General features: G+C 46.0%; 1 protein-coding gene across 1 annotated transcript in view; it reads right to left on the bottom strand.

Annotated features, from left to right (window-relative positions):
* AARS1 (alanyl-tRNA synthetase 1) overlaps positions 1-25,521 on the bottom strand; it is a 751,871-nt gene that overhangs the window by 111,757 nt on the left and 614,593 nt on the right. The window contains exon 14 of the mRNA XM_069655037.1: positions 24,425-24,631. Coding sequence (XP_069511138.1) covers positions 24,425-24,631 — 207 coding nt within the window. The remainder of the gene's footprint in view (positions 1-24,424; positions 24,632-25,521) is intronic.

Here is a 25,521-nt window from a genome sequence, read left to right as displayed (position 1 = left end):
GGCTATATATGTGTACCGAGGGGTCCCAGTCTGACGACGGGGAATATTCTAAGCATGTGAATCCATGAAAGATCCAATGCTGGAGAACTCCAACTACGCCAGAAAGAAGCAAAGCTGATATGCAAATATCGCGCCGTTACTTTTGGACTAAATACTGACCATGATTTCCATGTTTTCCTGTAACCAGTCGAACATAAACCCGTGAGAGTTGTCTGCCTACACATGCATTATGGAGGCAATTGATGTAACTTCCTTCCATGCACCTATCCTGATCAGGCTCGTCTGGGCAAATTCCCCTATATATTACATATTTTTCTAACCTCACCCCTGTGACGTAAACCATGACAGTTTCCCAACCCGTGGGGCAGCCTTTTTAGAGCAATCACACCGCTCGATGAATCAACCAATCCGCACCATGCTCTTATAAATTCCCGATAGTAGGGCTGATCCACAGCACACGGATTTCCGAGAATGCTTGCACGCAACGAACTCACCGGACCCGGCCAACAGTAAGCCCCCCACCAGAGGCCCCCCCAGAGATGTCCCTCACCGGCCTCGTGCCCAATTGCCACAACCTGGCACCTTTACGCCTCCCGCTTGATATCTATCTAACATCGGACACTCGTCCATGGGTCCCATCCCTGCTGAGAACCCCCATCTATCTACTTTTCAGATCGGCTATCCAGCCCCCCTGGCGCCCTTATCTGGGAGGACCAGCTTACAGCATTTTGAAGTCCACCCTTTAACTCAATTGGGTAAGACTCTGTTTCTTCTACATTCTTTCAACAAAGCTGTCATACCAAATTCTTTTGGCCCTTGACTCAACTGACTCTCCTTTTCCTTTGTCTCCCTTGGTACATTGTCTCTGTCTCAATTTTACTTGAACTGTAACTATACACCTCGTCATGCCTAAATGTAACTACCAATTGTTATATGTTCTGCCATGTTATTCACCCCGTCACCACCACTCACGATCACGGGTTTTGCTAATTACCAATCTGCTGCCACAATGTGCTTCCGTTCCTCATTACTGAAACTATTTATTAAATACATGCATATTGAATGGAATATATATGTCATAAATAACAATGGGTAGCACTATGTCACTTCACAGTACACATCACAACATCACTAAATCACAGCCTTGAAAAAGACTTAGGTTGAAACGCGCGTCGGCTGTATAGCGAGTTACCATGTCAAAAACTTGTCATTCATTTCTACAATGAGGTTTTCTTTGGTGCTAACTAACCAAAAATAAACAAATTAATGACTATGACCTGACTGGACCATATAATTGACCAAATCGCTTAACAGCGACCATTGGACCACCATACCCTACCAGCGCCCAACTGATCCAGAGTTTGTCATCCCCACAATTCTCACAAATAAATGGGAACCCCGGAGTTGGTTCCTCGACAAACCAGGATCCAGGCTGCTGTTCAGATTCGGAAACAAGAAAAGAGGAGGTGCGCAGGAGAAAGGGAGTCCCGCCACAATTAACTCCACCCTTGCTAAAACTAAACCTGTTCCTGCATTCCCTTGCAAAATGCACCCATTTCCCACAATACCAGCACTGGAATGGTCCCAATCCTCATCCCCGTGGCCCTATCCTGCCATAGCCTCCTGCTCTTGCTCCTCAAAATCCTCCTCTTCCCCTTGGTGCTCCTTCATACTGCCACCGTGGGTTGTGGTACTGCCCCCTCACCCCATTGTCCCGGTCCTCCTTCACCCCATAGTGCCGCAATTATGGCATTACCGATTTGTTGAGTGTCTCCTGCCCTTTCCCCCTGAGCCAGTGCAGTCACTGGTGCTTGGACGACAACCTTTAGTTTCTTTTCCACTCGCTTTGCCTCGTCCGTTTGCTGCTTCTGGGATGTCTCCCTGTCCCGCTCCTTGATTCTCTTACAATTGTGGACTTTTATACTTTGTATCTCTGCCCACCCTTTGGCTTCAATTCTTACAACTTTATCTAGTGCCTTCTGAACCTATTTTGGTAGTCCCCTATTTACAATAAAATAGAAAAATGGTACTGTCTCAACTCTCCACATTTCCTGTAACTTAAGAATGAACCTAACTGGGTCCTCATCATCACCCATTGTGCACTGCATTAAAGAATGCACGTCAGGGGTATCTGGGTACATTCTTTGTAGGGCATCCCATAACCTTGCCCTTACCTCATCAAAGGCAGCTCCATCACGTTCATTATCTGCAGGACTTATCCCAGAGTACCCCGCCATTGCCCATATGTCCCCAGCCTGGTCCCAAACTATGGCGACCAGTAGACTCTTAAAATATCCTAGTGCTAAAGCTCCCCCTGCTATTTGTTTTTCAAATTCATAGATCCATTTACTAGCTCCGGCTAGAAGCTGGGGAGAGCTTTAATTAAAAAAAAAAAATGTTTCCATTTGAGGCCATGGCGCATACTGCATTATCGGTATCTGGTCTTTCCATCTAATGCCACTGCATCAAATTTTTTCCATCTAAAAACTTGCATCGAATGCATTTTTTGAGGGTGGGAAAGGGTTCATTTCTGTTTAGGTGCATCATAAAAGGTAAAAAAACGGGGATTGGGGACCCCCCCAAACAAAGCATTAGATGCAATGTTTTTAGATGGAAGAGATTCTATGGAATAGCATTAGATGCAATGGCATTAGCTGGAAAGACCATAAACCGTGTTATCCCTACTCCTTTATGTATAAGGGGCATCTGCATATCTATTTTGTCTTCTACCCCTTTTTTCTTCTGATCTTGTACTACCACCGTTAAATCTGGTCTATTTCTTGGTCTGTCCCTCCTCACTGCCTCTTGTGGCAGGGACGGGTTTCTCACTACCTCCTCTCCTTGATCTCCTTCTTGCCCTGCCTCTTCATTATTTCTACCACTTTGACCTTCACCTCCATTTACCCTTGCTTATTCTACACGTTATCCCAGTACCGTCCATACCCTCTGCCCATCTTCCTTTTTAACATTACTTATTGCTTCAGGGTTTAATCTATCCAAACAATCTCCTGATTTCCAATCCCCGATTTTCTGCACTGCTACCGTTATTTCTGGTGATACTTCTTCAGGTTCGTGTAACCTGACCAACCTTTCCCGCAATGCTCTTAACTCACTGTCTATGTCTACTTGTGGACCCTCTGGGTACACCAATGCTATGGGCATATCAGCACTTGTGGATGGGTTATATGGGGGTGCAAAAGCTCTCGAGTCCCCCCCACAGTTGCCAATCCTGTTGACACTCTCTCTAACACTGGAGACTTATAGACTGGGTTTGTATACCCTACTGCAGGTTTAGGCGTTACAGGGTATATCCCCTTACATTGGATCTCTTCTTCACCTTCCTGATCTTCCATATCCTTGGATAATTCCCAGAGATCTAAAATTTTTTGGGACTTGTTCCCTTTATATTTTGCTACTACAAAGATGGACATTTTTCTAGCATCCTTCTGTTATGGGAGCCCTGCTCCTGACGTCCCCCCCTTCCTTTGTTTCTACTATCCACTGTTTATTTATTCTGTCACATTATTCTGAACTCTATGCATGTGTTTTATTGGAGTTTCAACCTCCATAATGTTGCGCGCATCCCTAATACTTCATTTAGACCTTATTGCATGCTTCAGTTTTTTACACAAAGATGCAGATCAACCCACTCTTTCCCCCCACCCCTTTACACTTTTTCCACTTTGATTTCACACATTTTCCACTTTGATTTCGCACGCACACACACACACTGCGACTCATCCACCTTTCTTCCTTTTATACCACAAAAGATAGCAAGAGAAAATATAAAAAACAATTGACTAAAATCCAGGCCCATTCCTTATACCCAGCCACTACTGTTTTTCCTTATATCCTTTGTAATACCACCTTCCCAGCATGTTTTAACATGCTCAAGATCCCATTGCTTTTACCGTCATAAAAGAATAATGCATGGTAATACCTTCTCAACCTGTTATGGCTGAGGATTTCTTACTCCCGAGTCCTTATAAGCTGGGGCTCCCTTTTTCCATTATAAAAAGTAGAAAAACAGAAATACGCAACAATTTCAATACACAACCCACCTCCTATCCGATCTACTCCTGAACACATCACCGAAAGTCCTATTCCATAATACATCACCAAAAGTCCTATTCCATCTATTCCATTGACCTTGTACATCAGTCGCATCACCATAGTATCATTCACATCACCAATATCATACATACATGTTCCCATGTTATCACTTGCAAGATTATACGCACGTGGCCATTGTTCACTCGAGTTTCCTCTGTTTCCTCTGTTACGAAGCTGGCCTGTCTTTCTAGAGCCATGCCCTGCTTCAGTGAGCGGAGAGGATTTCTTTTAAAATGGCTCCAACTAAAGTCATTCAATATACATGGGGTTTTGATTAAGGGGACCAATTATAGATGGCCGCGAGTCTTTTCCTGGTGACTGGCCTAACGCTTTGCAAAATACAGGGGTGAAACTGAGGTCACATAAAGGGATCATGACTGAAAGGTAGTCCATACTTACATGGGTACCCCTTAAATATGGGTACCCCCAATCACGCTCACACCAGATTAATAGTTCACCCCTCTAGGGTATTACGGCCAAGAGTCTATCTTGCAAGGATAACAAATGTAATCTGTACAAAGATGAGGATGGGTGTGGGGGTGCAAAGGACTCTGGTCCCCAACCAGCATTCTGTCGTCCTTCCGTGGACGGATCCTCCAGACTGGTGCTAAGCAGGCGCCTTATATACTGACTGACTTGGTCACTGGATACTGGCATAGCTCATCCAAAACGGTCCTTCCTTACAAGGGACGCAGCAGTCTTCCTTCTTGCATGGCTGTGTTTATATTTAGGACTAAACTACTTAGCCTACTACTGCCTAGGCAAGAATACATTGTAGCTCCTATTTATCATATTTTGCTTGATTGCAAACATCTATAAATAAAACACCTTCCCACCATACTCTCCACACTTCACTCAATATACTCAGATTTGATCTGGTCCAGTAATTCTGCTTAAAACCCTTGTTCCTCATCATACTCTATGTCGTGAATTGAGTTTTTAGTCTGCGTGGGTTTTTTGATGGACAGAACCAGCGTGTGCTCTGCCAGAGGTAGCCGACACCAGGCAATGCCTGTAGTCTATTTTTAGCACAGGCTGCATTCACCGTGCTTTGAGATTTTAAAACTGCATAGAACAACAAAATAACATTTACAAGGGTATTCAACTAATGGTTATCTGCACCTTATATTTAAATACTATCTTCATTTAGTGGCTGGCCACACCTGCGTGATTATATTTGCATGAAAAAGGCGTTCTCAGTGCTATAGTGCTTAGAGAAGTCTTGCCCAATTGTAACGTGCATGGGAGGGTGGAGGTGAGGGGGGTTAGTGCAGGAAGGTCCTGGCTCCTCCCCAACACCATCATAATCATGCATTGCCTTTTGTCATGCGAAGGCAGTTAGACTGCTTCCTGGGTGGCCTAAGACACACACCACACAAGCTGCATCATCTACGAGAGCTCTACTGGCAGGGGTGCCAATTTCTTTAATTTGTAGAGGGGCAACATGGAGATCCATGCATAGCTATGTCTATGGGTGGTACTTGTCTATTTAGATACCCATGGTGCTTGTCTGTCAGTCATGACTGTCCACAAAGAAGCAAGTCTGCTGTCCAAAACTAGCCTAACTGATCTTACCACTAAGAAAACTAAGGTTAGGAGACCGACTCCCTTCTCCTGATGACACTGCTAGTACTTGTCTTTAGTATACAATTTGCAAACAGTCTCTTGTGACTTTTTGTATTAGTCTCTTTAATTCCCCTAAGAGGTTGTTGCACTTTCTTTCTTCAACTTGGTTCCCTGGTGGCTTTCTCTTGGTTGGCTTAGGCTTTTGGTCATAAATCTGCTCGTACTCCTCGTGATAACTATTTACTCTCTTGGTGTTAATTTGTTCTCACAGTTAAATCTATTTCATATCTGCCACTGTGACCTGGTGGCTGTGTATTACAATAACTTGCACTTGGATGTACAGTCTTTGTATTGACTTATGGTGAAAGCCAATTTTCTTTGGTTTTTTACACTGGACGAGTTGGCTGTATAACATTGATTGGCTGGCGTCTCCCTGTACCTGTCGTTCACCAGATTACCTTCTTTCCGGGAAGTGAAGTGTTAGGGAGATTTATCAGTTTTATGCTTAATCCCCTCTCCTAGTGAGACCCTCAGCACTTTCCTTTCTGCAGGACTTCTGTGCCCTTTTCTGGTTCTCCGGAATGAAGGGAGCCTTTTTCCACTCATTCATTCTTGTATGCTCCAACCACTCTGTTCTTTATGTTTTACCTTATCTTATGGAGTCTTGATTTTCTCCATTGCTTTTAAGGGCCTCTGTGTTACACTTTTGCGGCGCACAGCACCCTATGTGCAGTGTTGCTTGGAACCCTTTGGGTTCTCCTTTTTATATTCTTTCATTTTCCCTAAGAACTACTGTTCTTAAGGAAAGAGGGATACTTTGTACCCTTTCTGAAACTTAAACGTGAGAGATTAGTGTTAGGGAGAATGTTAATTTTAGTGCTAAATTCCTCCGACCTTGGAGGCCTCCAGCGCTTTTGCTGGACTTAGGACTTTTTACATTTTAACCCTGGAGTGAGACAGACCTTTTCCCTCACTTCATGTGTTTTACCTGATGTTTTCACTGTTCTTGGAGTCTGACAAACTTCATAGGCATCTGCTTTTTGTATGGTGACACACAGCACCTTCAGTGCAGTGTCACTGATAAATCCTTTAGATATCTCTTAAGGTTTAAATACCTTTTCTTGTGTGAACTATCGTTCCCAAGAATAGTAAAGTGAAATTGACTTCTTTTATCTTTTGTAGGTAGGTCCAACTCACACCATCGTATGTGGGTTACTTAGTAGCCCCTTATCCTACTTTCTCATGTAACATTTTTATGTTAACCTCCGCCACTTTAAATGGTTAGTGGCAGTAGTTTAATGTTTCCTACCATTGTGCTTTTCTACTGCAGGCTGAATCCTCAGCTGCAGTACAGCACCCATGGGGAACCATTTTGTCAAAATGGCCCCAGTCGTCTTTATTCGCCAGTTTCAGTTTGTGAGGTCTTTCTTGGCTTTTACTCTGTGCGTTGAGACAGGTTTGAGCCCTTTGTCATGCCTTTGGCAGGCTTCAGCTCTGAAGCCCGGCCCGACTCCAGTGTGTCTGGAAGGACAGGATGTGAGGGAGGGTCCTTTGTTTCTAGGAATGCCTGAATGCAACTAGTCCCTATTGGCTGGCTGGCTGTTCTTTCAGGACAGCCACCCTGCTGTGTGATTGACAGCCTAGGCTGTGCATGAATGGGAGAAGCCTGCTTAGAAGGCAAGGGTTTTGGGACTACAGGCAGAGCAAACAACTGTAAGAACATCCGAAGAAGAAACCATGAACGAAGATTGCTGCAACCTCCTGGACCTTTGAATTGCCCGGTGAAGCCCTGCTGCTGTGCTGACCTCCTTTTTCACCTCGACAGAGAAGCTACTCAGGAACGACTTCTCCCCTTGGGTTAGTGGGACAAACTAACCCCGAGATGAACTCCACTGGACCACCATCCCCGACTTGCTGTGCTTCTCTGTTGCTGTGAGCCCAATGCCAGGGGTCGAGTGTCCGTAGCAGAGTGCAATGTCTGTCGCAGAAAAGAATGCGGCTAGAAGCTCCAGGAGACTCCTAAGGACCATCCCGAAGCAGGACCTCCAGATCCAGAGTCCCCTCACCAGAGTGCAGGATCGAGGGAGCAAAGAGTCCAACCAACAACTGCTGCATTGCTGTTTGTAAAGTGCTCAAACCGCGAAGTTCCGCTGAACCGGAAAGAGCCTGTAGCTGCCGATGACCTCCCAAGTACCGCTGCAGGAGCTCTCCAGATGTCCTCCTGCAAGTCCCCACAACTGAGGCTCAGAAACCCGGGGGCAGGGTCTGCACCGCTGTAGCAAGACAGAATCCAGCTGGACCACTATTCTTCAAACCAGAAGTACTGTTTACGTTTGGGGTACTTACCTTATTGCCTTTAGCTGTGCTTTTCTCACTTGGGACTTGCATTTGCTTACCCTTTTCCAGTTGATTCCAACTCCCTTCTCACAGGCTTAACAGCTTGTGACCCTACAAGTGATTGTCTGAAATTCTCTAACATTGTGCAAGACTTTGAGCCAAGAAGTGCATCAGATCCATAGACTGTCTCAAATGACTCTGGTTTTCCTGGCTCCCTGAAGACATTCCTCTAGTCCATTGACTTTGATATGGTTTGTCTTTCATAGGTGGTAGCTTGTTGTATACTGGTACTGCTGGGAAAGGCTTGTCTAGACTTCATTGGAAGATTTTATTTCCCTAACCTTTCGTTTCTGCAACCATAGAATCTGCAAAGTTTAACTAGTGCGATATATAAATGACATTACTGTCCTTGTGATTGAAGTCACCCCAGGGTGTAGGAATTGTGTATGAAGCATATCTAAGGATTATCCACTAACTTGTTTTGATTCTGATAAGTAATTTTAAAGTATATTTGACAGGCAGCTCACCAACATTCATGAAACAGACACGGGCACTCGCACCACAAGATTCCACAGCTAACATTCCACCAGGTATTACATCAAGCAAGCATCCACACAGGGCTAGAGCAAGGACCGACAAGACACAACATATACCTAGTATCCCCCTTCTCTCTGCTCCTGTGACTTTCTGGTCACAGTGACAACCCTATAGTTATGGCTGGTGGCAGTGGATATGTTCTACCAAATTGTTTGCCATTTGTCACTGCAGACTGTATTCACAGCCTCTGTCATGCACAAAAAGGTCACCTATGTTCTAACATGGTGGCTCCTTTCTTTCCCCCTTTATCCCCCCCCCATTTCTTGTGTGGTTGTCCTGCGTTAGCTCTTCTATCATTCTGGGATTGGGAGGTCTGAATGTGGGTTTTGCCTTTGACAGGAACCCTATGTGTGGCTCGCCTAGGCTCCAGTGTGTCTGTGAGGACAGGAAGCAGGGGAGGAGTTTGACACGCCCCTGTCCTTTGTCTGCTGCTGTATTGTGCCTGAATGAAACCAGTTCCCGATGGGGGGCTGAATGTCCTAATTGAACAGCTACCCCCCCTTCTGTGAACTGCAGGGAGGAATTAATGGAAATTCTGAATAAAAGGTGAGTTTCCTGAGCCAGAAGGCAAGTCGACCACTGGAACACAAGATCTGAAGCTGAACAGAGATCCCGGCAGACCCAATAACTGAAGCGACCCCTGCAGTCCTGACCCCATTTTCCTATCGACAGAGGAGCTCCGAAGAGGGCAACTACTTACCTTTGGCTGGTGGACCAACTAGCCCTAAGACAAACTGCCGCTCGAGCCATCCCCAGATGTGCTGCGACCTTCCAGGGCTGCAAACCGTGAATACAAGGGGGATCTCCAACCCAATTGCAGTGCAACGTCTTTGCATGTCAACTAATCCTCCCAGAACTTTGGTGAGCTCCAGTTGGACCTTGAGACTCACGATCCCACTCATCCAAGTCCCTTCACCAGAGTGCAGGACTGCAGAATCGAGGAAGTTCCACCGGGCGGTAACTGTTCACTGTTGGAGCTGATAAAAAGGCGCCAAAGCAGCAGACCGACGTGCGAGACCAAAGAAATCCTTGTTGAGGGTCCTTTCTAGTGACTGCTACTGTGACATCCCATTCAGAGTCCTTCCCTTCTTTACCAGACCGAGGAATCAGGAGACTGGGTCCATCGCTGCTGCACAGAAAGAATCCAGCTGCATTTTCTTCAACCACCCTAAGGTACTGTGGGGCTCAATATAGAACTTATCTCGAGCCAAATAGTCGCTCCAGTGTGACTTGAGTATGATACCAGGTGTTTGGGTGTGCACCCATACCTCTTGCCAGGGTTAACTAGTGTGTTTTTAGGGAGTCCTTTGCAGGGGCCCTTATTAACTGTGTTATCCTATAAAAATCTTTCATTTAATGCAACGTTGCCTTTTCTGCTGCTTAAGAATTTGCTCCCATCCTACACTGATTTGATGAACAGTCAACCATAATGTTTGCAACACCACCCAAAAGCAGAATATAGTTAAGGAACCCTTACTAACAACCTCTCCAGGAGGACTGCAGTGAATGTGGGCAACCACCCACAGAGTTCCCGCTCTGCTTTCATAGTACATTTTTGATGTCTGTAACATCGTCTGCAAACTGCCGAATCGCAGCGTGGGGGACACTTTGTTCCTGGTTTCCTTTCTTCCCTACCCGCTCCTGACTCCTGATTGGGCATCCGGCTCCACTGAAGAGATCCTAGCAGGGTAACCCCACTGCCCTTTGCAGCCCCCTAGGCTAAGGACCGCAATGCAAAGGGCAGCTGCCACAGTAGCAGCTCCGGTTTGTTTGCCTGTGTTTGCCATGGGAGCATGCAGCGCAGCCGTCAACCAGCAGCAACTGACAAGATAAGAAAGATGGGGCAGGGGAGGGGAACAGCCATTACAGACCACCTCTCTTATTACTGCTATTAGCTAAGTCTGCAGTCTGCTGAACGTCACAGTTTAGGTTATCCATTTCTGGCACTAGTTAATTTCTGTTAGCCGTTTGGGGCTTACACGCTATGAAAGTGGAACCTGTGTATTTTAACATTGGCGGTCGCGTTTCAAACTTAGGCTCCCACCCCAGCCCCCCTCTATCTAGGATTTTCCCTTTTCCTGAAAACCCACGTCTAGGTGGCTTTTTTCTATCACCTATCCTATCCCTCGGCCGAAGTCTGGAAGGAAAAAGATCAAGAAGGATGTCCTGGTCTCCAATCTAGGCCTGCCCATCTCTGACACCTATGTCAATGCTTCTTCCAGGCAGACTTTCACTGGCATCCACTTTGTAGTCCCCTCTCTGGACCTTTGGATTCCCCATATGGTCGCAGTGCTCTCCCCCTTCTCTTCCTTTCCCATTAATGGTGGCACCTGTTGGCAAGTACTCTTGGCATCCTTCCTGTCCTCTAGGGACATCATTAATGTCTACCTAAATGGCACTGTCATGGTGCAGGGCTCTCAGCCCCACCTCATCCTCCTTGATAGGAGTCTTCCGTCTCTCATCAACCTCCTCCCTTCTCCTGCCACCCCCCCCCTTTCATCAACTCCTCTGGCCCCTCTGCCACCTCAGATGGGTGTACCACACTCATATACCCCTCCTTGGAAGACCTTCAAAAGTTGCAACCTGCTCCACTTAGCTTCCCTAAACTCTGTGCAGTCAAAAACTCCTCTGACATCTGCCACCTCCTTGAAGACCTTGAGATCCTGGCTCTCACCGAGACATGGTTCACTCACAGCTCTGTCACAAGTTATGACACACTCCTCCCTGAGGGCTACAAGATCCTCTCTAAGCCTAGGTTTAACCCGTCTGCGGGGAGAGTGGCCCTGATCTTCCCCGAGTGGGTCCCAGCTACTATCATACCCATTCAGGCAGGCTCCTATTTAGAATGCCTTGTCTGCAGGCTTGGTGTCTCTCCTGTCCTCTCTCTAACTTTGACCACTATTTACAGGCCCCCTGGCCAAGTCTCCCTCTCAGAGTGGGCTGACCTCACTTCTTCTCTCCTGGCTTCCACATCCAAGCTACTACTCCTCAGCAACTTCTATATTCATCTAGACTCCCCTGATGCGGCCTCTGGACTTTTCCGCAACCTCAGACTCTTTCCATCTCCATTCTTTCCTTCGGTCCGACGCACTAAGTAGGACAAACCTTGGATGCTTTAATCTCTCCAGGCATCCCCATATCCAACCCTCTCATTACTCCTCTCTCCTGGTCTGACCATGCTCCCCTGTCCTCTCACCTGGATCTCGTGTCCCCCGGCTAAGCACCCATCTGCACTGCCAGTCTCCTTCTGCGTCATTCGACCTATGAAGCGAGTATCAGTTGCTGCTTTTGCCACCACCTTCATTCCCCCTCGTGCTACTTACTCACTGTGACTTAGTCCTTACTAACCTTCATCTCTCTATCGCCCAACACCCTGGATATCCTTGCCCCCCTCATAAGGATCTGCATGAAACCTGCCTCAAAGTGCAACTCCTGGTATGACTCCGACCTGGCCTCTCTGAAATGCAAGTGCAGAGCAGCTGCACACAAGTGGCAGGCTTCAAGCACATCCTCTGACATACTAGCCTGCCTCCAGCTCCAAAGAAAATGCAGGCTCTGCATCTGCTTGAAGAAGAGGGCCTATATCCAAGTCTTCATCTCTGGGGCCACTAACATGGATGAACCTTTCAGAATCTGCAAGGAACTCGCCAATCCTACTGCAGTCTCCATTTCTCCTCTGCCTTCCCTGGCCCTCTGCTTTTCTTTGCCCTCTCACTTCATTACTAAAACTCAGGCCATCCTGTCCTCGCTCACCTCTACGCCACACCCTTCTCCCTCACCCTGCTTTCAGGCCTTCCTTGACCGCCCCCTCCCTCCTACTCCTCTTTCTCTCCCATATCACCTGATGAGGTTTCTTCCACTCTATGAAATTGTCACCCAAACAGGTGCTCCCCTGCTCCTCCAGAACTATCAAGGACAACATTGCCTCCCTTGCTCCAGCCTTGGCTGATTTTTGCAATCACTCCTTTGCTACTGGATCCTTCCCATCATTCCTCAAGCACTCCCTTGTGCACCCTCTCCTCAAAGCCTTCTGCCGACCCGTCTGTCTCCATGACCACCAGTCTGGCTTCAGAGCTGCCATAGGCACGGAAACTGCACCCCCGAACACCCATGATGTGCTCAATCTCAATTCCAACTCTCCTTCCATTCTCATCCTTCTTGACCTTTCCTCTCCGCTTGATACAGTCAATTATGCCACCCTTATAAAGCGGCTCAGTGATACCCTTGGCATCACGGACCTGGCTCTGGACAGGCTGATCCCCTTCCTCTCTGAACGACCTTCCCAGATACAATGGGGCCCCTTTCTCTCCTCCATCTCACTCTCCACATGTAGTGTCCCTCAGGGCTCTATTCTCTCACTGTGGCTTTTCAATATCTACCTTGCCCCACTAGCCTACTTGATCTCTGCCTTCGCGCCGAACTTCCAGTATTATGCAGACGACCCTCAACTTTCCTTCATGCTTCCCTCTTCCTCCTCCTCCTCCTCCTCCTCCTCCTCCTCTTCCCGACTGTCTGCTATTCAGGCATGGTGCTCCGTTAGCAATCTCTGCCTTAATGCCAGTAAGACAGATCTCTCTCATTGGGACTCCAGCTCCCTCCAGAAGAGGGAACCCAAGTTGGAACATTTTGGCCCCCTGCTTGTACCCATCGGATCTACAGGAAGTCCTTTCCAGTAAAGTTCAGAGTATGTCCCTCACCAATGCTGGTGTTCACCGACAATTTAATCTTGGTTGATTACACTCCGTAGGGACTAATTGAAGCTAGATAGTTGAAGTTACTTACCTACGGTAATGTTCTTTCGACTGGATGTTCCTCCAACGTATTCCGTATTCTCATCTTTGACATGTATTGTCCAGCTTTGGCAAAATTTATTTGCAGAGAGCGCCCTGTGTCGAGTCAATGTCCCTTGTAGGCCTCCTTCGAGGGTGAGGTCATTGGATGTTACAAGTAGCACGCACGGCGCCCGTTTGCCTCAGTTCTGTTTTTCCCCTCCTTGTCTGTGCCCATAAAATGGGTCAGACAGTACTCAGCCTTGTTGGAGCGAAAGCTGTAATAGCATGGGAAATTCTACAGAGGGGTATGTTGGGAGGGCGATGAGGAATACGTTGGAGGAACATCCAGTCGAAAGAACGTTACCAGGGGTAAGTAACTTTCTTCGAATGGATTGTGTCCTCAAACGTATTCCTCATCTTTGACAGACTCCCAAAGCAAAACATTTAAGGACATAGCGAAAGCCTGCCTTACCAAAAGCTACATCCTGACCATGGGAAGTATCCAGAGAATAATGCTTTGTAAACGTGTGCATTGATGACCACGTTGCAGCATCACAGATGTTTTTAACGGGGACATCCTTTTTGCAGGGCCGTTGATGTGGCCATGCCCCTGGTGGAATGAGCATGCAAGCCCTCGGGAGGGTCATTGCCCGCCAGTCTAGAGCATTCAGCAATAGTGAGGATGATCCACCTAGACAAGGTTCGTTCAGAAACAGCCTGGCCCAGTTTGTGTCCTGCATACCCTACAAATAGCTGCTTGTCCACTCAAAATTTGGACATTCTGGAAACATAAAAGCTTAAAGCTCCATAGGGTCCAATCTATGGAGCCTTTCCTCTTCCCCAACAGGATGCGGAGGAGGATAGAAGGCTGGTAGCACAATTGTCTGACTTAAGTGAAAATCCAAAACTACCTTAGGCAGAAAAGAGGGTTTCACCCTCAACACCACCCTGTCCTTGTGGAATATAGTAAAGGGTGGCTTGGAAGAAATTGCCTACAACTAGCTCACTCTATAGGCAGGTAATAGCAAACAATAGAAATGTCTTCAAGGTTAAGAACCGCAACGGACATGTGTGCAAGGTTCAAAAGGGGCACACATCAGAAATTTTAAAACCGGGTTGAGGTCCCAAACCGGAACCTGAAAAGTAGAGGCCTGGAACACATTTGTGAGCCCTTCAAGAAAATGTTTGAACAATAGAATCTTGAAATACAAGCATTCCTCGGAAGAGCGCTTAAAGATTGAAAGCGTAGCTAGGTATCCCTTAATGGTTCCAACCTGAAGACCCTTATGTTCTAATGAAAGCAAAAAGGATAGAACATCCTGAGTTGCACGCTGAAAAGGATCAACATTATTTTCTCTGCACCGGTCACAAAACTTGTTGCAATGGCAACTGTAGAGAGACTTTGTTGCTGGCCGCCTGGCTGAAAGCAATACCTCCAATGTCATCCAGGAGGTCCCAATCCTTGTACCTCAATCTTTCAGAAACCAAGTGTGAAGATTGAGAGTCTTGACCTCTGGATGGAGAACCGGACTTTCTCTCGCGAGAGAATATCCTCTCTTTGTGGGGGACGTATCGGAGGACAGATGGACATGTCCAGAAGGTCTGGGTAGCATGTTCTCCTGGCCCAATCCGGCGCAATGAGGATTATGTGGGTCCCGAATCGTCTCAACCTCCTGAGTACTTGAGGAAGGACGGGGACTGGAGTAAACTCCTACAGTAGTAGGGAATTCCCATTCTACCACAGACACGTCTCCTAGAGCTCCTCTTGGAGAAAATTCTCTTGAACAGTACAGCTCGCACTTCCGGTTGACACTGGTCGCAAACAGATCCACTTGAGGGGTTCCCCAAAGGGCGAAGATCTCTTGAAGGACTTCCTGAGCTAGTTCCCATTCGTGGGAGACTGCGACTTGCCGGCTCAGAGAGTCCAATGCTGTGTTTTCCTCCTCAGCCAGGTGAACTGCCGATAGGGAGATTCCTTCTTGTATAGCCCAGTACCAGAGCTTCATTGCCTCTCTGCAGTGGTAGTGACCCTATGCCTCGTCTCTTGTTGAGGTAGTGCATGGCCACTGTGTTGTCCGTCATTATCAGGGCATTCTTTCCCCGCACAGATGGCAGAAAAGCCTTCAGCGCTAGTCTGATTGCTCGCAGCTCCAAAAGACTGATGTGTAGTCTGGACTCCGACAGAGACCAAGGACTGCTTACATTCAGACCGTTGGTGTGAGCTCCCCACCCCGTGCGTGAGGCATCCGTCACTACAGTGATCTCAGGCCATGGTTGCCAAAAAGGTTCTCCCTTCAGAACATTTACTTCGCAGGCCCACTACAGAAGATCCTGGGAGTCTCTGGCTGGAATCTGAAGGTGGTCCGACATCTTTCCGGAGAACTGGGACCATTGAGTCCAGAGAGCCCACTGAAGGGATCTCATTCTCAGGCGGGCCTCTGGCACCAGAAAATTGCAGGATGCCACGAGGCTGAGCAACCTCAAGAATTCGAAGACCGGAAGACTCTGGAATTTCGTCACCATCTGGAGAATGTCTTGAGCCCTCACCTTGGGTGGCAAGCACTTTCCCAAGGAAGTGTCTAACACAGCCCCGATGTAACTGGAGCTGCTGGGAAGGAGTCATATGGGATTTCTTGAAGTTGAGGGGGAAGCCCAGTTTTTGAAGGGAGTGGCAGGTAACGTTGAGATGATCCAAGGCTTGTTCGGGAGAACGCGCTCTGATCAGCCAGTCGTCCAGGTAAGGGTAGACATGAATCCCCCCTCTCCTGTGATGCGCTGCCACCACCACCAGTTTGGTGAAGACCCTTGGGGCGGAGGTCAACCCGAATTGCAGGACCAGAAACTGTGCGAGCCGCCAACTGTGAACCTCAGGAATTTCCTGTGCTGGAGATGGATTGGCACATGAAAATAAGCCTCCTGAAGGTCCAATGACACCAACCAATCCTTAAGTTGGAGGGCCTGAAGGATCTGAGAAAGAGTGACCATCTTGAATTTGCCCTTCCTGAGGAACTTGATCAAGTATCTCAAGTCCAAGATGCGTCTCAGTCCCCCCCCCCGTCCCTTTTGGGAATAAAAAAATAAGGGGAATACCAATCTTGTTCATCTCCGCTACAGGCACTGGTTCTATAGCGTCTTTTTGCAGCAGGGTCAAGATTTCCTGCACAAGGAGCGGATCCGGAATCCTCAGAGTGTTTCCCCGGTGGATTGGTCTGAGGCTTTTTTTTTTAGAAAAGGAAGGCCGTAACCATGGGCTATTGTTTCCAGAGCCCAAGCATTGTAGCAAGTAATGACTCGCCAGCCTTCTAGATGCTGAGAAAGTCTACCCCACCCCCACGACTAGTTGTGACTCAAGCCTTCAGAGCGCTTTTGAAGTGGCTGTAGCAGAGGCTGATGGCAAAGAGGCTGCTGCTTGAGCTGGCTTGGCACCTCGAACTCGTCCACCACGAGGAAATGTACATTGGCCTCTTTGACTGGCCATTCCTCTCGCCCTTCCAAATAAGGAGTAGTAGCGAAAAGATCGAAGATTGAAGATGTTCGTTTTGTCTTTGGCAGGATCCACGAGTGAAACCCGCCTCTGGCTCCAGTATGTCTGACAGGGGCAGGAAGTGAGGGAGGTGCCCAAAACTCCCTGTGATTAATCCCCTTGGTTACAGGAATGCATCCAAAGGTGACTGGCCTGCAAGGACAGCCACCCTGCTGTGTGATTGACAGCTAGGCTGGAATGAATGGGAGGAACATGCATAAAAGGCGAGGCTTTTAGTCAACCACTGGACGCAGGAATCCGAAGCTTGGAAGAGACGCCTGCTGCAACTCCTGAACCGTTGGTCTGTGAAGCCCGGCTGCTGTGCTGAAGCGCCGAATTTGCCTCGACTAGAGAAGCCCTGCAAGGACGACTTCTCCTTTTGAGTTGGTGGGACCAATCTACTCCAAAGTAAGTCCATCTGGACATACTCTTGGAGCTGGCTGTACTTCCACCGCTGCTGGAACGGAAGTGCCAGGGAGAGTAACACCAGATTGTGTGCATTGCTTTTAAATCAGACCCAAGCGCGAGGAAGATCTTCTGGACTTTCCCTGAAGCATGACTGACCAAGCCTGAGCCACCGGAGTGCCGGACCCGAGATGCGAGGAAAGTCCAGAGTGGTATCCGAGAACCGCAGTGTTGCTATTTGCTGTCAGACGCGAGAAGAGGAAACATCGAAGGACCGCTGAATCGAAGTTTGCCCATTGCTGCCGCTGACCTTCCATTGGAGAGCAGGAGTCCCCAGAAGTCCTCCCTCTTGTCCCCACGACTGAGGCTTAGGAACAACAGGATCTGCAGAGCTGTACAGGAACAGAAGCCAGCTGGAACCATTTCTTCTAAACAGAGGTTCTGTAAAGTCTAAGAGCACTTGCCTCTTGTTGCGTAGCCTTGCTTGCTCTCAGTTGAGGCCAGCCTTGGTTACCTTGCAGAGTTGCTATAGCTGTGCCCCTCACACGCCTCACAGCTTGTGGCGTTTCAAGTGTTCTATTTTCTACAAACATTTCTAAAAACATTATGCAAGACTTTTTACCTACCCGCAAAGAAGATATTGGCTGTCCTAGCTCCTTGAGAGACTCTTCTTTAACTCTGACTTTGTGCTTTGGCCTTTCCCCCAGGAAAGGGTTCATTTACTCTGCATTGGATAGTTCAAAAGTACTTCCCCTATCTAACTTTAACACCAAACTCAGTATTGCTCTAAATGTACCAGTGATAAATCAATGTCCCCAGTGTCATTGCTATTTAAGTCACCTGAGGGTGTAGGAAGTGTGTGTGCCATCCCCAATGGGTGCCACCTGATTTAGAGAAACAGTGTGTTTTGATGTGTATTATAAGTGTTACATATATTGGTCCCTTCTGAAGAAGGCTTATAAAACTGACTGTGAAATAAATAATTGTTTTATCAAGAAACCTTGAGTGTAAATGTTTATTTGAATAACTAGTACTGTGAAACTGTGTCACAACATTACTGCTCACATTGACCCCACTTGAGATAAGCCTGGCTGCTCAGCCACACTAACAACTTGTGTAGTTCAGACTTGTACCAAAGGTTGGGTCCCTATTGCCAGGAGGTCAGGGTTATTGTAGTGCACCCAAAGGGTACTGCATACAATCTTGACTAACAGCCAGATTCTATGGTCTAAATTGGCCTCCATTCTTAATACATTACCCTGAAAGTGGACCGATTTTGGTGTGCTTAAAGGCTTTGATCACTTCATCACCCTTCTCCTCACTATCTAGGATGTCACATTGTGTTAGAAAATCTGACATTTCTACACAGCCCTATTGACCTCATCTTGACTGCCTTTATTCCAAGTGATTCGGTTAGAGCCTTGGTTCACATCTAAATCATTGCATATTATAGTCTCTAGAGCCGGTTTCTCATTTCGCAGTAAGGCACACAAGGGTAGATGATCGATTTCCTCCCATAGAACAATCGCCATATCTACTACCCTATCGAAATATGGGGAGTTAATATAGTCAATATTAGACGCACACCTCCCGCCAACAAAAGTGTAGTCTCTATGCCTGTCCCCCGTACAATAGTCATTAAGCCTTTTGAATCCATGTAGCTGTAAAAGATTTGGCTAAGCTAAACCCTTACTATCTTATTTTTCTTCCAAAGATGTCGATTTTGGCATATACTATAATCCGATATATTCGTAATGTTAAAGTTGAAATCACCCCCTATAATCACCATTACATTTTCTTCTATTAAATTTAACATCAACTTCACAATCTTTTTTACTAATATTATGTTGCTTCAGTTATGGTGAGTCATGATGTTAATTATAAATACTTATTTCCCCAATGCTTTCCATGATTTCCACCCAGTGCATTATCTGTACTTTGGGTCAACTTACGTATAGTCTACGCGTTATCAACTGAAATATGTAGGACACTTTTGGGCTTACCTCTAGGGCCTTTTATAGCGGCAGCTTCCTTCAAAAGCCTGTTGGTCAACCATCCAAGTTTCTTGCAATAGTAATATTGTAAAAATGTTACAAATCACCTAGACCCTCTTCGTACCAATAGTGGCCCAACACAAGTATTCCAAGAACATAGCAACCAATAGTCCTCACGGTTCTTCCGTGAAATAATCCTGGAATGCTTTGGGAAGCCACTGTCAGTATCCAACTGTGACAGAATTCTCACCACCTATCCACGCGCTCCTGTTCATCCTCCTCTGATCGATTAATGCTTTACTGCATGCTCCTTTCTAACTACTTTCAGAGGGGATGATAATTTGCTCTTCCCCTTCTGCCTGTCAGACCTCTCTTATCTTGGGGATTGTCACTTGCGAACAGCTATACCCCCTTCTAAATAGATTGTGCATTAGCACAAATTCAAGGATATCCGAGGACTTAAATAGAACATTTGAACTAGGCACGTTACCATTTTCTACTTTGTCTACTATATAAATATTGTCACTCGTAACTACTCAGTGGAATTATCCTAGAAAAGGTATGTATCTGAACTCTATTATTTATATGAGGGTGGTTGCTAATTGCAAGTACAAAGCTCATTAAAAGTGCCTTATGTTCTTCAGCTGTTTACCGTTCGTTTACTAGTCATAGTTCATATGGAGACTGTGTACTTCCTTTACTGAGCTCCAAAAATTTACCTTAGGAGACCTTTCAATTCAGCAACACATCCTCTTTAACAAGCGTACTATTTCGTACCTCGTTCCCATTCAATTGTTCCTGATCATTACACTCTTTTGAAGGTACAGCTTCCCTAGATGTTATACAGTCCATCTGGTGTTTCCGTTTCAGGTTTCAGGTAGGCTCTACTGTCTTTGCCCTTATCTTTCCTCAGGATTGTGTAGTCTTGTGTACTTAAAATATCTATAGAGCAACATTCCGACACTATTGCATTAATACATTTTTATTATTGTTGAAGCCACTCCTTTAATTGCCTAATTCCCCAGAAAGTATGCCCACCTCTTGCTCTTCAGTGGAGGCTGCTTCAAGATCAAAGGTTCCATAATCCCTTTTAACCAGTGTCATCTGTTCCGAAAGAGATGGTATAACTTTTTTTTTTTTTTTTTTAGAGCTCCCGGCCTTCTTTTTACCATACATTACAACTCGATACACTGGACGCAATTCATGCCTACCCACACCACTTTTGGTTGTTAATCCCATACTTTCAATACTTGTTTTGACAACATGTTCCAAATCCATATTCTTAAACCAAGTTTCAATATTCTGAATAGGTTATTTACTCCGCATACACACCTGGGTAATACTTTCCAACGATGCAATCTGTGTTTCAATTTTATTTTCCAGTATGACATTTTTCTCTCAATTCATTACAGGTGCTAATTTCACTATCAAGCTTATTCTCCAATGTTTCACATTTCTCTATGACCACTATTACCTGTTCTAGAGACATATATAAATCACAGAAGTATCACTCTTGCATGCACTATAGACTGATCCATCAGGTATATGTTGCTCTTCGATCAGACTACAGCTAGACAACCTCATTTCTATCAACATGGAAAAGTAGTGGGGTATTTTTCCGGATTACCACTTGCAGCCTCTGACCCTTCAGGTTCAAGATGGTCAACTACAATGGACTCTAAATTATCATTCTTAAACAATGAGTTTAACAAGGGATTAGCCACCCCAGTATATTCAAATCATGGATGACTATTTCTATGCACGCCCACTCTGGTCTTAATAGAAGTAGCTTCAACTGACTTTTGGTCAGTTATTTCAGTCTCTAGGTTAACAAATGTTCAAGCTTTTCATTAATTACATCAGCCTGAATTTGTTCGCGATAGTAATTGCCCCATCAATATGCCTAGGCTGAATACCGTCATCACTACCCTCCAATAAGGACAAGACATTAATTAACAAGCTACTACCCAATTTATAATTTTTTCCATCTTCCGGTAATTTCAATATATTGTTAGTACTTCGAGTTAGTTTCGTACCCAAACGTGCCAAAGACGTTGTAAAGTACAACACTTCCTCCGGTTCCATTCTCTGTGTAAGCTTTTCCGAGATTGCAAAGAAGTTTGTGATCTTATTTACGCCCTTCTTCTTTAAGGCTGTAGTGACACCTTTCTCGGTATCCAGCTACCCAGGAGCTACTATTGTTTTTGCGGGGCATTTGCGTGGGTGACGAAAAAGATAATGGCAACCAGTTTCCAAGGAATATTGAACTGCACTATGTTAGTCAAAGTTTGAATGCAGTACACTCTGGGAACACTACAAGCAACTATGACTACAGGTGTAAGCAAACCAGCCTTTGGTATAAGTCTGTACTACACAGTTTTGTTAGCGTGTTGAGCAGCTAGGCTTATCTCAAGAAGGGAAATGTGAGCTGTAATGATGTTACACAGAGATCTACAATCACAGGTGGTCAAATAAACTCTTACACTCAAGGTTTCTTCTTGGTTAAATACCAATTCATTTATTAACCAGTCAGTTATAAAACATTCATTAAAAGGTGGCAATCATATATAACACAAACACATATACTTCAATACTATACACTCTAAGATTCTGAATCAGATAAGACCCTTTTGGGATGGCCCACAGACACAACCTACAATCAAAGGTAACTTTAGTAACAAGGTGTTGGGGACATGCATATCTTACTAATGGCATTCAGAACACTTTCCAAGAGGAGTAAAAGGCAAAGATTATTAGAACATGAAAGGTTACAATATTTCTTAAACAGAACAAATATTTTGAGTTCACCAGACGAGTCAATTCAATAGGCTAGGCCAGAGTCAATGGGCTATAGTCTTGGATAGGATAAAGCAGTTCTGGTAGGTAAAAAGAAAAGTCTCTGCACAAGTTCTTAGGAGTAGTTTGTAGCAAGAAGAATCATATGTTGGGTCACAAGCTGTGTAGGCCTGCGAGTTGTGAAAGTTTCAAGCACTTTCACCACGAGAGGCAAGTACTCTCAGTCTGGTTTTACAGTACCTTACAAATTAAGAAAAAGAGGCAGCGGATGACTTCTGTTCCTGGCAGTTCCTTCAGATCTCGCTGTTCCTGGGCGTCAGTCGTGGGGACAAGAGGGAGGACGTCGGGGGACTCCTGCACTGCACTGGGACAGTCAAAAGCTCGCAACTGGCAAACTTCAATTTTGGTGGCTGTAAGTAAAGCACACAAACTGGTGTCCCTCTCCCTGGTTCTACAGTTTCCTGCAGCAACTCTGAGGAAATTCAACCAGCTCTGAGATGGGTGTCCAAGTGGCTTACTGTCGAGTTGCTTGGTCCCACCAACTCAAAGGGAGAAGTCGTCCTTGCAGGGGCTTCTCTGTCGATGCGAACTTGGCGATTCGGACCTGCAGCAGGGCCTCAACGGGCAAATCAACAGTCCAGGAGTTGCAGCAGCTGTCCGCTTCAAGCTCTTCTTCGGTTCCTTCGTTCCAGTGGTCAACTCTGCCTTCCAAGCCAAGAGACTTGCCTATTATTCCGTTCTCTGGAATTCATTCCAGCCTAACTGTCATTTACCCAGCAGGGTGGCTGTCCTTGCCGGACCGTCAGCCAGCCAATCACCACAGAGTGCATTTGGGTCTCCTAGGAGACTAAGCACAGGGAGTTTATTTATTTGCATTTTTAAAGCGCTCACACAGCCCGTGGGCATCGAAGCGCTGTTACATTGTTTTGTTTGCGTAATTGTTTTTTTTTTTTGTTTGTCTTAGTTGCTTATTTATAACATGCTTAAATACCCAGAGGTTTCTAAGCGCGGCCCCGGGGATCAAACCTGTGTTGCTTCGTGTCGTCTTGCTTGCAAGGCGAACACGTTGCCGCTGAGCTATCCTCCCGAGGCGAGTTTCGGGCACCTCCCTCACTTCCTGCCTACCCCAGACACTCTTGCGCCAGATGCGGTCTTCATTCCTGAAGCCCGCCAAAGGCGAATGAACAAAGACCAGACCTGGTTTGGCGCACAGAGAAAAACTCTAGAAGGACCTTTCCAAAAAGAAATGGTGAAAAAAGAAGACCGGGACCTGTTTTAACTAAGGGGGCTCAGATGCCATCTTGAATAACATGGCTCTCGCGATTTATAGTACTGGAGCTACGAATAGTTTGCGGTCGGGAAAAATCATGGTAGTTCGTTGTAAAACCACTGCCACCAGCCATTCTGAGAGGAAAGAGTAGCATTTGACTGCTACATGAGTATCTAGACACAGGGGATACTAAGTAACCCCTCCAGCACTCTACTGTAAGATAGGGTGTGCTGGGTCTAGGAATTTAAAAGACTAGTAAAGTCAGTTTCACTTTGCTTACTCTGGGAAACAGTAGTTTATCCCAGAGAAGGTATTTAAACCTTGGGAAAGCCTGAAAAGGCTTCCCTGTGCCACTGCACTGAGGGTGCTATGTGATAAATGAAACGATGATGCCTATGGAGTTAGATTCCATAACCAAATAAAACACAGAGGAAAAACGCATATCAAAATACATGAGAGAGTGGGAAAAAGGGTCACACACTCTCCAGGTAAAAAAATCAAGTCCTCAAAATCCAGCAAAGTTGCTGGGGGTCTCTAAGGTGAAGGGAATTAGCAAATTTTTTAGACTTCTCCCTAACACACTAACCGTAGCTTCATCCCAGTCTCCAAATGTTCAGCATATCTTGACTACCGACCACTCCTTTAGCTGCCGTTGAAACTCCCATCTACCTCCTCACCTTCATGTGTGATGGCGATGCACTTTGCGACTTTATTCTCCCTGAAATCGGCAAGCTCAAAGGGCTCTGCCCCACAGTCGCCACCGGGAATTCTGGATGTAGCAGTACTGGATAAGTAGGTTGAAATTGTTCCAAATGCTAATGCAGCAGGTAACAGTTAAGGACTCAGTCTTTCTAAAAAAGTTATTTTAATCAGCATAAAACAAATTGTATAGTATGTATCCAAACTAAATCTACTTCACCCACTTGCCCTCTGTGTACAACGCTGCATGTTGCCCTACACTCTAGGTAGCAAGAGGGCACAGCGTGGCCAACAAAGTATACGTTAATTTGCAAGAGCAATGTTTCTGAAGTGTTTAACAAAGCTGGCATACCTTGGCCTCCCGGATGACTTCATTGGCAATCTCCTCAGTCTTCTTTATTTCGGCAGTAGTCATAGCACCTTTGGCAGTGAAGTCGAAGCGCAATCTGTCTGGAGCTACCAATGAACCCCTCTGATCGGCCTCCCCAAGCACAGCACGCAAGGCAAAGTTCAGGATGTGGGTGGATGTGTGGTTGCTCATTATCGGGCGGCGCCGGGGCTGAGGTAGAGAAAGAAAATATCACCACATTTGGGCAGCAAGTCATACAAAGGCATGCAACACTTTACTTAGGTGGCAAGGAACTTATTAACAGGAGTCGTTTCCCGCTTGCGCTTCATATTACAAACACATTCAGGGTAGTAAATGCATTAATTTCACAATACACATTCACAGGGATTTAAATATCGAAGAGAAAGAAGTTTAGCATGCAGGACAGGATACATGCTTGATTTTAAGGGACATAGCCAGTATGTTTTAAGCTCTTGATTAAGATTGTATTTGTAACATTGATTTAACTTTTTTCTAGATCAGTGGCTAACTATAAATATATGACTGCAAGCCTTGTTCTTTCTGCTCGTAACCTTAAAGGCTTTTCCCTCACCAATCAGTGTTATCAGTCATGTGATGGGAGGAGACTATGACAGACACACGAAGGATTGCACGCATCTCTTGTTTTACTTGAACGCTGACAAACATTAAAGATAGGAATTACTGACTGGTTTAAGAGCTGCAGCTATCTCAGCCACATCTGTGGGAGGCCTGAGGAAAGCCTGTGACAAGACTGCAGCAACCTGCTCGGAACCATTACAGAATTGAGCTTTCCTTGATGGCCCCCCACCCATTCTCCCAACGCCCAAACCCTGACGAGCGAGCTCGCACAGTGACTGTTAGAAAAGTTCTCTTTTGAGCAACTTTCCCTCCATATTCTATGGACCCCCAAACTTGATGCTTTTGGTTCCCACCATGTCCTGAATATTTACAGTGAAGTGAAGCCTTCAGCTTCACTCAACTGGACATGTGCTCACATGTTACGGGGAAATCCACTAGTCCTTCAGGCTGTCAGTACCGAGAAACTAGGTTTCCCTTAGTCTTTGGACTTTGTTGCCTTT

The sequence above is a fragment of the Ambystoma mexicanum genome, chromosome 1p, assembly GCF_040938575.1.
Source record: "Ambystoma mexicanum isolate Mex_15411 chromosome 1p, UKY_AmexF1_1, whole genome shotgun sequence".
NCBI lineage: Eukaryota > Metazoa > Chordata > Amphibia > Caudata > Ambystomatidae > Ambystoma > Ambystoma mexicanum.
Note: the sequence above shows the minus strand (reverse complement) of the source record. Positions and strands in the feature narration are given on the sequence as shown.